The sequence below is a fragment of the Scophthalmus maximus genome, chromosome 17, assembly GCF_022379125.1.
Source record: "Scophthalmus maximus strain ysfricsl-2021 chromosome 17, ASM2237912v1, whole genome shotgun sequence".
In the NCBI taxonomy this organism is placed as follows: domain Eukaryota; kingdom Metazoa; phylum Chordata; class Actinopteri; order Pleuronectiformes; family Scophthalmidae; genus Scophthalmus; species Scophthalmus maximus.
In genome coordinates this window covers 10,140,001-10,155,190 of record NC_061531.1, presented here as the reverse complement: position 1 = coordinate 10,155,190, position 15,190 = coordinate 10,140,001, and the positions used below count along the sequence as shown (strand labels likewise).

Here is a 15,190-nt window from a genome sequence, read left to right as displayed (position 1 = left end):
TTAACACTGTCCCATTCAGTGGAGATTTCATAAGTCCAGTTTGTCCGATTAATGACTTGCGACCATAAAGGGTTTGGGTTTAGCTCGTATTTGATGATGGTATTGTATGAAAATTGCCTCTCTTTTTTTAAAAACAAGTCATTTATGTCCTTTTCCCTTTTTGAACCCTGCCCATTTCCTCCACAGTTTTTCTGCCACCACAGAATACCTGGTCTCTGTATATATGTGCACGACGTAGAACAGACACGCAAAGTATACAATAATGGCCCACTGCTCCTCAGAGCAACTCCAATCCACTCCAATTTCTCATCAGAGCTTTAAATTTTCCCATTGTGGGACCAATAAAGGTGTATCTCTCTAATTCATCAAGTGTCCAATTTTTCGCCTGATTAAATACTGAGTGCTTCTGATGAGGCTTCATCCCTCAAGTGTCTTTGTGCGTATGTGTATGTGGGGGGAGAGGCTGTGAGCGCATGTTTGCCTGCACTTTGATTAGGATAGGACAAGCAAACACGTCTTCAATATGAAATAATTTCCCACAAACGTAGATACAGATTGCCCTTTCTTTAGCTCACCTCTCTGAGCTGCAATGCTCCTCCCTTGGTGCCTCGTGTTCCAACCTCCAGCTGTGAAGAGGAGCGTTTCAGTCTCCATAAGCTGCAATGAGCAGCCGTCTTCCATAATTACTATTGATCAGGTTGCACTCTCTGAGGCTCAGTTAGTCACTGTTGTGCACTGTTATGTGCGCTGCACTTAAATGAAAAAGGGTCTGCACAACAGCGCCTGAAATAAATAAAAGAATCATTTATCATTCTCAATATTTTGTCTTTCATCATTCTAAATATATAGAGAGAACAGTCTTCATTATTAATTAATATATTAGTGTAATTCTCTAAATATTTGCATCTTTTAATCATAAAAATGTATAAAAATGATAGTATTGAAGACCTCTAAATTGTCATCAGTTGGGTTAATTCGTATAATAATAGTATTAAAAAAGATTTAACAATCAAACTAAAAGAAGTATACGGGAGTCTATGAAACATGATCTTGACTTCACGACAGGCGAATACGGTCTAAAGTTCCCCAATTAACAGCCGTTCACAGAAGTCTCACCGGGGCGTATGGACCTCCTGCACGATGCAGCACAAGAATAGCCGACAAAAACCTGGTGGTTGTCACAGACGCCGCTTTCTCACGTAACCGTTGCCGTTCAGCTAGCGGGATACCTGCATGTCAAGTGTTTCGCTCACGCGCTCAATCTGGCGTCACAGCGGGCGTTACATTTGCCAGCAGTAGCCGGGCTCCCAGGGAGAGTGCGGTGCATAGCTGGCTTTTTCCACAGAGGCAAACAATGTTAGAGCTCCTCACAAACTCAAGACGGAGGTCGGCTCAGTACAGCACTTGGTTGTAAGTCTAACTCTGGAACAGAAACAATTCTCCATGCGCTGATGCTTAAATGTTTTTCTTGCAATTGAGTAAATTTGCTAAAATACCTTTCGGTTTCTTAATTTGAATAAAGCTAACAGAAGTTTGCTATAAATTTACATTGGCACCAGTATTGCTGCTCAAACCAGACATTAGGGTTCTTTTGGTCATGTTAATTTATTGTTGTTTATGAAAGTTCATACAAAGGAAACACTGCTTGGTTTGATGTTAGACGCTGCCACAAATAAATCGGTGACGGAACAAGTCGTGTCGTGTCCTGACACATCCTCCTCAGCTGCTCTCCAGAGGGTTAGAGTCAGGGTTAGCGAGAGAGAGAGAGAGGAAGAGAGACTCTCGATGTGTAACAGCTTCATGCCAGAACTTGTAAAATGTCATCTTAATAATCATCATGCCAACATGACAGGCTTCTGTCCTTGCAGTGCGTTGAGCCTTTACCTTGCCCCGTCTCATCGGCAGTGGGGACACACAGCTTTATCAGCTTACATTTGGCTCCACTATAAGGCAGAGAAATCTGAGGTCGTCGCAAGTAAATGGAGAGGTTGATATTGTATGCAAGACCAAACCAGGATAAAACTTGTGGCCCCTCCTTTTCTCTCTCATTCGTCTTCTCTTTCGACTGCTCTATGTGCTCACACTCACCCTCTCTCTCTCAGCAGGGCTGTAACAAGTACAGTGTGCTTGCTCTTTGCATAATAAATGAGATGGTTTTCTCCGAGCAACCTGAAATTCTTGTTGTACCAAAACACATAGGGGACATAAGCCTTATATAACATTGAGCGAGACTTGTTTATAAAACAACTGAATACCCCCCCCCCCCCCATAAAAACACACAACCCCTGTTTCACTTTTTTTTTCCCTCATCTCCTTTACCTTTTTGACGATCTACGTCAATACAATCATCTCCCCTTCTTCTCTCCTCCCTCTTTTTCTCTCTCCTCTTACACGCATGCATGTAAGCACATCACTCCGGCAGACCACCTAATGTGCGACCGGGCCGGGAGCGGAGATGATGAATAGTGGAGAGATCCGATGTGAGTGATCTCGGAGTTATGTAATCTTTAGTTCAGTGACCTCAGAGGCTCCAGAGATGCTGGGTGGCAGAAGAAGAGTGCAGCGGAATGAGGAGAGAAGGAGGCACAACAGGCCAAGGCACAATCCCATGTCTCATTTTTACCCCTACCCCTTGCCCCTTCACCTTGAAACGGAGGTACAAGGGAAAGGAGTTGAAAATCTACCCCCACGAAATGGGACACCCCTTCGAACGCGATACGTCGTCACGTAAGCAGACGCGACGTGTTCTTTACCATGTAAGCAATTTTTTTAGGTTTCAGGAGGTTTGGAGAAATACAAGTCGAAGAAGCCGATGAGCAGTTTCAGCAGGAGACGTTTATTTGGAGATGTGGTTCACAGCACAAAACGAAGACGAATCAAAGTGCATATGGGTGTACAGTTCTTTTGCACCCGCCATCTACGAAACAGGCCTGCGGTGTCACATGTTCAATTGTTCACAACAAGGACTCATCTGCGTCATCATACTAGATAGCCTCAACAAGATACTGGTCACAGCAAGGAAACATCGGCGCCAGCATGATTATGTTTAGCATCAACAAGACTTTGTTCACATTGCTTACAATCAGGACACATTTCGCCACTACAACAAGATTCTTTTTTTTCTTTTTTCTTTTACCGGAGATTCAACATGCCTAGAACGACAGCGATGTCATTGTAAAGACGCTGTTGCAGTTACTATGGTGACATACCCAGAATATTCAACTAACAAACATGCTAATTACGAATAGAAAGGAGCTGAAACTAGGTTTTCATGCTTTCACACCTGTCACTCTCTCTCCATTCCTACGAATTGATGCAGAGAATGTAGGAAAGGCATTGTTCATTTTTGTGTTACAGCACACATTAGCGTCTAGAAGCCACAACGTATTGCTTGCCCTGGCGAGCTGCCATCCTTGGCATCCTCCCACACTGACTGCAGTGAAAAATTTTATCAAACTATTACAGGTGAGTTAACATTCACCTTCACATTTTGCTGACTCGGCACTAATTGGAGCAAACAGTCAATCACACTGTATGCACTCCCTCTCATGGCCCACATTTCTGCTGAGCCTGCTGTGTGAGCGCGTGTGTGCGTGCGTGCGTGTGTGTGTGCGTGTGTGCGTGCGTGCGTGCGTGTTCTTTAGTCCTTGATGGAAAAAGTCATAGTTTTAAGCTCTTGAGTTATAACCTTGTCTGAGTGAAGGAATTCGGTTACAAATATTCAGTCTAGACAGGAGTTATGAGAATTGATTTCATTGTCACACAAGAATATGTGTATTTTTGTGTACTTTTTGTGCTTAAAACATTGGCTTTCAGTTGACACTTTCATGACCCCCAGTTGTCTGAAAGACTTGCAGCAATAGGGACAACCGTGAGAAAGGCATGATGTGCTGGTGTGGTCCTCTCTTCAGTGTGTGGAGGTTGGTGGGGTGTCTAATTTCCCAGTAAATACTGCATGGATGTTGATGAAAGAAATCAGGCATATTTAGGGGAATAATATTTACGAGTGTGCGCAATTTGGTGCTGCCTGATTGAATATGAGGGGCCGAGGTATGCGCTCACTTTGAGTGCCATTCTAGTTCCAGGAATATTTTCTTCTAGCCCTGCGTAGCCAGACAATACTCAAATGTGAATCAGACATTAAAATGTCAACAGACTAGAGCATGCAGAGGGGAGATGCCTTTGTCGTCGCCAGAAAACTATTCTTTGCAAATAATGTGGCACAACAGATACAGACAACAATGCCAGCTTCTTTTAACTACCTATGCGTGAATCATGTCAAACAGTACGGGGAGAGTCTATGGATGGAAGCCACGAAAGTACAGTTAAGTGCTCAAAACAAACCCTAGACTCAGATGAAGCAGCAGGCGTTTGCTTGCGGCACACCATATGGCCAAGTACCCGGAAAATTGAAGGACGAAATTGCCTTCGCAATTTACATCTGCAAAGACACGGCGACAATTTACATAATTTATTTTCCAATAATGTGCTGTATCGTGATATGTATCTTTATCTCTAAATGAAATGCCACATCAGGATTTTACTTTATGTTTATATTGCACAGCTCCGATATTGTTTATGTGTTGTCGGTGCAGGGGATCAAGAGTGTTTCAAGCATATTGTAAATAGTGATTTGCTGCTGCCATTTTATTCTTTCCAAATACTCAATATATGTGTTACAACTTCTGCAACACGTTTTCTAGCATATTTGTTTGATGAATTAGTATTACCCTTTGTCAGCCCAAGTAAATATATCGCCATTTGCATTATCCTTTGACCAATATCGGTATGTATCTGCTGTGAGAGGCAGGGTATTTATATCTTTGTCTGCCCTCTGATGTTAAAATAATTCATCCACCATATGGGCAGATGAGATAAAACAGCATGGGTATAATAAACAATGGTTTTCTGTAAGGAAAACGGCAGGTACAAATAATGCTCAATGTAAATCAATATACTGCAAAGGAATTGAACATTTCACATATACATGATGGCACAATGATTGCCATATTAACCGGGGCCAATAATTTCAATAATGATGTAAGGCTTTATTGATCTCCTTTGTGCGAGTACCGGGTTAGATAGAGACAATCTGCCTGTGTTTCATATGTGTGCATGCAGATAGAGATCTTTTCAAACTAAAATGGACATCAAAATGCAGAAGCTATTTATCTCAACAATGGCACAGTCAGTTATCCAAGAATACAGAGCGCCCCAAGCAGTAATTACTCTGTCTGTGGTTGAATTTTAATTACATCTTAGCAATGTGTCTGGTACTGTCTTGTGTGTTTGTGTGTGGGGGGGAATGTTATCATACACTCACACCAACACACTCCTTCCTTGGCTGTAGCACAATGACCACAGCTCCCCCACCACCTGCTGTTGTGTTAGAACAGAGAGACAGAAGAGAGTTTAGTCACAGTGTTGGCTCCATGCTTTCATCTTTAAATGGTATTTTATGTTTCCACATTAAGCAAGGGGGTGACTTTCATATTTGTGCATTCATCATTTTCCAGGGATGGGAGGGAGATGTCAGCGACAATTTCCATACATTGGGATGGGTTTCATTGATTCTCAATTAAACTTACCAGGACTTTGCTGTACTACTGTGTTAAACTAAACTTGTTTGATATCATAGGTGCATTTTTTTTTTTGAATCATCCACTGGTACAAAAGTGCAATAACCAACTGTGCAATATTAATATTTATTCTCTATGTGCAACTATTGCTATTTAAAAATTTCTTTAAATTTCTTTCCATTCTGCTATTTCTGCTATATTCTGTCCACTGTGCTGCTGTAACGACCAAATTTCCCCATTGTGGGAAGAATAGAGGTATATCTTATCTTATCTTATCCTATCTAATCAAAAGGTATTAGCTTAGCTTAGCAAGAAGCCAATAAGCCATGGGACCAGCTAGCCTACAAGCAAGTCGAAGGCTCACGAATTAGCATCTCCTGTGTACAATCCTTACTCAAAGTTAAGTGTAAATATTTGGTAGTGGGTTATGTGCCAGACTGTTTCTTGGATTGAAGCAGTAATGGCAAATTGTTGTTTATGGACGTTAAGTTTTTGAACCAATAAAAAAAAAGAAGCTTGGTAGCGCATGAGGCTAGCTGGCTCTAATCCCTGTTTCTAGGGTTTGTGCTAAGCTAAGCTAACTGACCTTTGGCCGTAGCTTCACCGTGAGTCTCTTCATCTAATTCTCTATCACAAAGCAACTAAACGTCTTTTCTAAAATGCCTAACTTTTCTCTTCAATTCCTCCTTTGGTTTTTAGCTCAACAAAACAACATTATGAGCTAATATCGACGTTTGAATCCCGAGAGTGAGAAGAGGCGTTAGCCAAGGAGAACGTTGAAATTAAAAGTGGGGGGTAGAGTGAAGACAAAGGGAAAATATGACAATACATATGAAATATCCCTCAGAATGCAAATAAATTAAATGACAGGTGGAAGAGAAATGTATAGTGTCAAGAAAAAAGACACCTTTCTCTTGCTGTTGTCAGCCCTGGTTCCCTCCCAATGGCCTTACTGATTTTACATACATGGCCTTACTGATTTTACATACCAAAGTCAATAAGAGAATATTCATGGCCTCTCTATAGCCCGAGTAAGGGCCACTTCTCCCCCCTAGTCATTGGAGTGAGATTTCTAAAGACAGTGATGAAAAACAGACAATCATTCATTGGCCAGCGCTCTCAGGTAGACTGCCGACAGCGGCTGAATACAGGGGGAGCGTTGGAGGAAGAACGGCACAATGGCGGTCTGGTCCCTGAATGAGCCGGGGGGAAGATGATGCTTTGTGTCTGTACACCGTTGCTGGACATACAGTATGTGTGAGTGGCACTCGGTCTTCTTAATTGGTACTCCACCTCGCTGCCTTTCATCCAGCAGGGAGATTTGTGTGTGCCGTCTCTCATCTCATCATCTGTTTTATACTTTCTGCTCAAAACAGGAAATCCGATTTTGTACAACAACCTCCTCCAATAAGCTGTTTGAATGTCACAAAGTACCCCCACTCTCTCCGTCTCTCTCGGCCAAATGACACCTACAAGTACAGGTTGCACTCTGCCTGTCTGCTAGTGCTGAGCAGGTAGTGTATCATTTTGAGGTATTATTAAAAAAATATTTAAAAAAGATAGCTGCCTGTGGCCTCTAAAAATGATAGATATAAACAGTGAGGGATTATTCAGAGTGGGCTCCTCGCTACAAGCGATTCCTTTGACATGCATGTAATCATGTAATCCATTGTAAAAAAAAAAATTAAAATGTAGAGCCGTTTTAATATAGAGAGTAAGCCCCCTCAATGAGCTTTAATGAATTTGCAAGATGTTGTCCATTCTGAGCATTTTATTCCCTGTTGTTTAACACACAAATCCTTGTGAGATTTACTGCTTGGATCCTTTGTATGACCTTGTGTAATACTTGAACGTACTGCAGATGATTTTCTTTTTTTTTCTTTGGGACTAATTTATTTGGTCTATAAATCACCAAGAAACAATGAAATGCCCATCACATTCTCAAATCCAAAGCCCAAAGCAAAAAATGGTATAATTCAAATTCACTCAAGAAAGCGAGAGAGAGATAAGAAGAAAACTAAAATTTGAGAAGCTGGAACTCGAAAATGTTTGGCCCTTTTGCTCGATTGATGGATGTATCTAATCGGTTCGGCCCTAAATGTGAGTGCGACTGTGCATTTGTGTGGGACTAAACACAGGTTCCCCCTCTCTCATGCCTGGCCCGGGACAGTGTCATTGCAAACTAGAAAAAGTTAACCCAGACTCCAACAGCTGTTCAGACAGAAAACACACCGCCATCAACATTCCTGCTGGGAATACTTTGTTGCTGCCCTTTGCTTTTCTCTCATTGTCGGCAGACGGAAAAAATCTGGCATTGTCACACAAGTTACAACCTGAGCTTGTTTACTGGCAGACACTGACTGGGCTGTTTGTTTTCTTTCCACTACACTATCGCGTTTCTCTCCTCTCTCCATTCCTTGCTTTTTGTGGATGAATGTCGAGACTCAAGTGAACATCCCAGGCAGTCCTCGTCTTTTTTTCCACTAGCTTAACATAGCTGTCCGTGTGTGTGTGTGTGTTTCCGTGTCTGTGTGTGTGTGTTTCCGTGTCTGTGTGTGTGTGTGTGTGTGTGAGGGGGTGCGGGGGGGATTGGTGTATCGATTTCCACGGGCCGGAAATAAGCCTACAAGCAGTCGGAAATCTCTGTCCGGGGGCGGTCTCCCTCCAGCGCTTGTCGTTTTCCAAATGTATGGAAAATAGTTGCCGTGTGACACCCCGTGTCCAGTCCGTCAAGGCGAACGAGCATGACATTGTCGTCGGGCCAAGTGGGTCAGCCAGTGATGAGTGAGAGACTGTGGCTATTGACTTATGTGTCCCAAGGGGCCGTGGGATAGGTTCACCTAACTGTCTACTGATGTTGCTGTTACTGGTGTTGTGCTGCTTGGTTCTGACCTGGTGTGAGATCTATGTCACTATGCTGCGGACAGCTCCTAATCCCCCAGCTCACTTTCACTATGGCGACCGTCCCCAGGTGTCAGTCGACGAGAGAAGTTATCCTGGTATCCCTCTGCATTTATTTTTACGCCAGCTATAAAATGATACCAGCGAGTATACCGTTGGACTCATGTATTCTTGTTTGTCTCCTGTCTGTTTTTTAGTACCGGATCGGCCAGCTGTATATGATCAGTAAACACAGCCATGAACAGAGTGAACGTGGGGAGGGGGTGGAGGTGGTCCAGAATGAGCCGTATGAGGACCCCGAGCACGGATCAGGCCAGTTCACCGAGAAACGAATCTACCTCAACAAGTGAGTGTCTTCCTCTTGCCATGTGCCATATCTTCAATTTGATCCCAAAAAATGATTCCCATGATGAATACTCTTTATATACTACCAAAGGAGAAACATGTCTTTGACATTCACCACAGAAACGTCAATGCCCACACATCCCGCTTTAAACTGGAATTCTATTCTGTGTATTCTATATCTATTAATGTATTTTATTTCATCTCACAGTAAAAATCCTTCGCGGGTCGATCGCAGGTCACCGTTCAGCAAAGGCTGCAGCCGATGAAGCAGCCAGGAGAGATTTGACAAAGAAAATATGCTACGTGACAGTTTTTCACTGCACGGCTGCCACTCATCCCTGCAGCAATCGCTGAAGTTAACACAAAGATTAGCCACTGGTTAGATGACATGTCAACATCTGAAAGCTGTCCCATATTGTTTATGTTAGGATAATCGCAAAATGAGCAAAGCATGGCTGTTGGGTTTGAGGACTAAGCAAGGGGGAAATGTTGTTTTCATCTCTGTCCAAGCCTATTTTCCAGTTAGCACTGTAGCTGATCCTGTGCTTTGTTAAACTTGATACGTGTGAAATTGAATATTTGATTTTACAATTGAGTCAGTATGAAGTGAATAAGAATGTGCCCTGAATACTTTGAATCCCTCACCACACACATGCACACATTTTTCTGTGCAGCATTGCAGCGAAAACAAAATTGTGTACTGTACGTTTGTCCAAAATATAATGGACTTGGACTTTTCATTGAATCTCTGGTGACGGCCTGACTCACCACCTCCTTGATTTCTCTAATTAGAACTATAATAACACATGTAGACAAAGAGGATAGATGAATTGGAGAAGTATCCCTTGGAGACAATTGAAACATTGATTTCAAGGCGAAGCCTGCAAGTGAATATCAGGGACAAATTGCAAAAACAAAACAATATATAATTAATCTGCAAACCTAAAATATTTCACTGCTCTGTTTTTTCCCTGGCCAGAAAGTAGTTTTTTCTGATCTCAGCTCTTTTGGGTGCATTAATCAGTGCAAGGCTTACTTCTACAGCAGTAATTAATCTGGCCAGTCATATACTATATGCCTATCATCACCTGGTCCAATAAGTCCAATAAATCCACACCAAACTGTTGGCAGGAGCACAAACCCATCAATACAGCCAACTCTAATCAAAGTAATGTAATTTGAAACTATTGATTTCCATAGAGAGATATCTGCGCCCTGGGTCAGCTGCAAGCGGAGAAGTGCACTTGAGCTGATATAGATGCAGTGTTCTGCTCAAGCACTTGCCAACACGGACTGAACTGAACGTGGGACATATTTATGCAGGACCGAAATGGACGAAGTTGCCAACAATTTACTCCTGCAAAGCAAGATCAACCCAACAACTCAGACAAGTTCAAAATTACTCAGCTCACGGAGTTGTTTGCAGGTTTATGTTCATTACATAACTGGAAAAACATGTTAGAAACTAGGTTTATATATAAATAGTACTGTGAGACAGTTGGCTATCTTTGTACTATCTTTACACTGAGCAGCAGCACAAGAGACAAAACAAATGAGGAGGCAGGTATTTTCTTCCATGGTAGCTAACTTCAACCACATGAGATAATCCAGTGTTAGACAAATCATAGGATACTACAAATTAACTTATTAAGGCATTTAACGTGCTAAATCATGTAACCATTATGTTATAGCTGAACAAAGCAATAATTTGACTTTAAAGTTAAGTCTGGGGTTAACCTCATACTGTGTCCTTACTTCAACAGCATTTCATTTCCATGTCTTCCTTTGTTATAACAAGATTACTAAGTCCTCGTTCCCAAAGGTAAGACAATAACACGGAAGTAAAAAGAGAGAAACATTGAGCTACAGAGTGAGAGGCAGAGCGGGTGAGGTGTCACGGTCAGAAGTGTAGTAGATGTAAGTGGGCCTTTGGGAAATGAGAAGTCTAATCGACAAACTCAGAGCGGATTGCCGCTATGCACGCGATTGTGTTTGTGTACGTGTTCTTGCGTGTGCGTGTGCCTATGCGTTTCTGTGTGTTTGTGTGGGTAGAGGGAGATGAGGTCAGTGCAAGTGATGGATAATTTGAGCAGTCACTGTTGGACACCGTGCCTGCTTCTCTCCGCCCACAAACCACCTGTTACCGTGTTAAAGCTTGTGTGTGTGTGTGTGTGTGTGTGTGTGTGTGTGTGTGTGTGTGTGTGTGTGTGGATTGCTCCCTCTCTGGGACCTTTCCTGGTGTAAGCACTGACCTTGTCAGGACCATTAGTCCTCATTGGGACCAAAGCCTGGTCCTAATGAGGCAGGTTAGTTGAAGATCAGAGTTTGGCCTGAATTGGTCATGGCTAAGGTAAGTGTTTGGGTCCGGCTGACCAAAATGAATGTTGTGAAGGCAGTGTGAGGACACGGTCACCAGTCTGCTGTGTCTGGACAGTCAATCACAAACCAGGATAATCTCCACATCCAATTATCACCTCTCAACAAAGTATAAGAAGGGAAGAGTGTAGTAATATGTGAGTTGAAATTATCCGTGGCTAGTTTTAAAAATTATACCTGAAGGCAAAATTTGGTGCAGCTCAGTAATGGCATCATGGCGCTGTTTGCCACGTTTGATTGGTTGATATTCAGTCAGTAGAAACCTGGACAACTGTGATTCAGGCTGCAGTGACTTGTTTCTGAGGGAGCTCTGCTCAACAATTACACAGTGTGCACACGGTTTTTCTCTCACCATCTATTGTCAATCACTTACTTTTCATTGTTAAAAGTATCAAAGTTTTAAAAAGGGAATCTGCTCTATTCACCTGTGGCATTTTTTCAAATCTGTGGCTCGGCAATTTGCCTCCAGCTAAACCAGGTTTTCGCCCCCGTCGCCCTCTCTCAGTAATCTACCTTTTTAATTGGACGCCCAATAAGGTGCTCGGCTGTTTAGCTGCAACTGGCAGCAGTTTTGTAGAGTAATAGCTGGTTCCCTGTATTTTCCACCCTCCCTGTCCTCTAGATCTCTCACGGTGCAAGCTCTGGTCTTCTGCAGGGTGCAGGATGGGATGTTATCAATGTAATCAACTCCCCCCGGGGCCGTCATGGCTGCCTTCCATGACCAGCACTATGGTTGCACATATCATTTCTGGTTTGAGTGAAAGAGTCAATGAAAGAAGTGGGAAAATGTTTCAGAGGGGACAAATTTGACAGCACAGCGCAATTTGTCTCATTATTACTCTTGCCCCCTTTTTGTCTTCTTCTTCTTCTTCTCCTACAGTTCACTTAACCATCCACTACTCTTTCTTTGTGTTTCAGCAAGCTGCCCAGTTGGGCCAGAGCCGTCGTCCCTAAAATTTTCTATGTCACAGAGAAGGCGTGGAACTATTACCCTTACACCATAACAGGTAATGTTTTAACTATACATCTCTGTGCTCTCATCTCTGTAATGATACGGCTTTCTTCTGATTTGTACAAGAAGAGCGGGCACACACGCACACACTCAAAAAAGTGCATTTTCTGCAGCTGTCTACAAACATGACTCTGCCATTATGTGGGATCGTTTTGAGGGCAAAAGGATATGGAAGCAATATTCTGTCCAACGCAATCCACCATGAGCAGAGGTGACAGGGGAGGGGGACAGAGTTCAGGAGGGATGGTGGAAGTGATGAGGAGAGGACAGGCAGGTTTAGCTGAAAGATAAAGATTCAAGTTACATCGGCAGAGGAGATAATGTTTGTTTGTGGTCGATTTTTGCTCGCAAGATTATGCAACAACTATTGAACAGATTCAAATGTTGGTGAGGATGCGGATTAAGGGATTTTTTTTCTTATGATATTTGTACTAAAGGAACTAGACAACCATTTGTGGAATTGTTCGGCCTTGACGGATCTATGCACTCAGAGTGCCATCTGAGTTTAAAGTGTCATCAGTAGAATCTGTACACTTTTAATTATCTACAGTCTGCAGGTACCACATTACCTCATTGTTATGTTGAACTCTACTGCAGTGTGAAAACAGCAGCAGTGGCAGTTTCACAGGGATATGTAGCTCTCCTGTGTGTACGGACTGTGTGACAAAATCATATGCCCCCCGTTGTACCATGCACACAAAATGATCAGTGTCACACAGATTTAAAAAAATTGGGCTGTCACAACAAAATTGGGCTCCTCTCATGTGGGACTAAAGTGCAATTACTAAGGCTTAATGGTCCCTTTCCACTTTGAACTAAATGATTTTTTTTCTCCTCTCTTCTCTTCATATCTCTCTCATAACGTGTCATTCCTTTGTTCTCCTCTACCTGTCGCGCCCCCGCCCCCCTCCCCCCCCAGAGTACACGGTGAGTAGTTTAAATGTGACTGCACCCAGGCACATTCACAGTCAAGATTAGACACACACACACACACACACACACACATTCTGTACAAAGTGATTCATCTCAGATAGTCCGAGCATGTTAAGGCACATACATATAGCTAGATAGATTGATGATAGATATGATGAATGCATCAGCCCATGAAAACAGGGCGCACTGTGATGTTTGTCACTCATGGAGACACCTGGACGATTAGGAATATGATGAAGAAATGAAGAACAGAGGGTCAGTGACAATTTTAAATAATAGCTCAGCCAATCTTCAGTGAATGACATCATCTCCTGCAAGATGAGAGGGTTTATGTGCTCATCCTCTGCCTTCAGTTTCTGTCAAACAAACACACACACACACACACACACACACACACACACACACACACACACACACACACACATACATACACACACACACACACACACACACACACACACGCATGCACGCACGCACGCACGCACTTGTTATCTCCTTCTGAGACTCACAAGGGAAGAACGTTTACTACTAGGCAGCACTGACTACTACACTGTGCACAGTAATTACTGTAACAATGCATACCTTTTCACACACACACACACACACACACATACACAAAGGTTTGTTCAATTTATGTAACCAGTATTCCATTCTTTGGTTGTATAATGATTATGAAAGGCAGTCAACACGGTCAAAGGCAATAAGGTGTGTGTGTTTGTGTGTGTGTGTGTGTGTGTGTGTGGTGCGGCCTAAGGAGAAAGGGAGCGTGTGCAATGCAGTCGTAAATCCACACAGTGAGAGAATAATCATTATTGCTCATTTAGACAGCTCCCATATCTATTTAAATGGTAAATTGATTGAATTGATATAATGCATTTCTAGTCTTAAATGATCACCCAGGACTCTTTACACTACAGGTCACATTAATACAGTGCTCTTACGCTACACATGCAGCGTTCACTCACACTCATGGTTCATCATCAGGGGCAATTTGCAACCTTGCATTCAGTGGACGACCCACTTTACCTAATCTGGCCCCTTCCCACAGTCTGAAGACATGCAGGTTAATTCGATTGGCAACTCTAAATTGTGAGCATGTGAGTGTAAATAGTTTTTTGTCTCCCATGTGTCAGCCCCAGGATAGACTGGCAACTCACCCCGTCTCTGTCAGCTGAGATTGGCTTTAACCCCCCTGTGACCCTCAAAGGATAAGTGTAATAGCTAATGGATGGATATCGATTTCTCACCGTCTCGTCTTTGTCATTTTTTTCCCCTCCAGTGCTCCTTCCTGCCCAAGTTCTCCATCCATATAGAAACCAAATACGAGGACAACAAAGGGAGCAATGATAATGTGAGTAGAGCTCAGAGTGCCGTGTGGTCGGGGGCATGGTGGGTGTTGTGGTATAGCTCTGAAATGTAAAAGGAGCGCTCAGCATGGCTTCAACAGATATCCGGTTTGCAGTGCCCTGTTGTCTGATTTACTGCTTCGTCCATACTCACAATCTTCTTGCTTCAAAAGCCTCCAAATCAGAACTGAAGGGTCCGAAGAGAATTAGCGATTGTCAGCAGTCGGGAATCACAGGGGAATCACAGACACTTCCTTCCAGACACAGACGTCGCACAACAGTTCATCAGTTCAGTTCAGCTACTGAATGTTATTGGTCCTGCAAGTGTTGGAACATTATTGCCAAAGAAAAATAAGTTCGGCACGGACACACACATCAATAATTCAAATAACGATATTAAGTGCAAAACAGGATTTGGACAGAACTCCTGTTGAGAGGAATAAGTGATGACTTTTCTCCTATAGCAACATGACCAGTTGTTTTTGTCGAGTCTTTCGTCACCGTCAGAAGATCTTTGCTTTGCTCTGCACTTCTCCTTCAGTGCCACTTCACACTTTGAGGCAGCAGGGGCAAATCTGAAGGTTATGTAACGCTGCCTCCATCCACACTGTGGCTGAAGACAAGGGGGCACAGCTCCTCTCGGTGGCGGCTCAGGGGAGTTGCAAACAGACTCACAGATGGTCATGATTTCACATTTG

At 42.9% G+C, this 15,190-nt stretch overlaps 1 protein-coding gene across 7 annotated transcripts in view; it reads left to right on the top strand.

Moving 5' to 3' along the window:
• pitpnc1a (phosphatidylinositol transfer protein cytoplasmic 1a) overlaps positions 1 to 15,190 on the top strand; it is a 32,815-nt gene that overhangs the window by 11,369 nt on the left and 6,256 nt on the right. For 6 of the 7 annotated variants that reach the window (XM_035616558.2, XM_035616560.2, XM_047328025.1 and 3 more), the window contains 4 exons: positions 8,678 to 8,826; positions 12,120 to 12,208; positions 13,133 to 13,140; positions 14,426 to 14,497. In XM_035616558.2, coding sequence (XP_035472451.1) covers positions 8,678 to 8,826; positions 12,120 to 12,208; positions 13,133 to 13,140; positions 14,426 to 14,497 — 318 coding nt within the window. Of the gene's footprint in view, positions 1 to 5,923; positions 6,185 to 8,677; positions 8,827 to 12,119; positions 12,209 to 13,132; positions 13,141 to 14,425; positions 14,498 to 15,190 lie in introns of those variants that run through there. The other variant, XM_035616564.2, reaches the window with a different exon arrangement.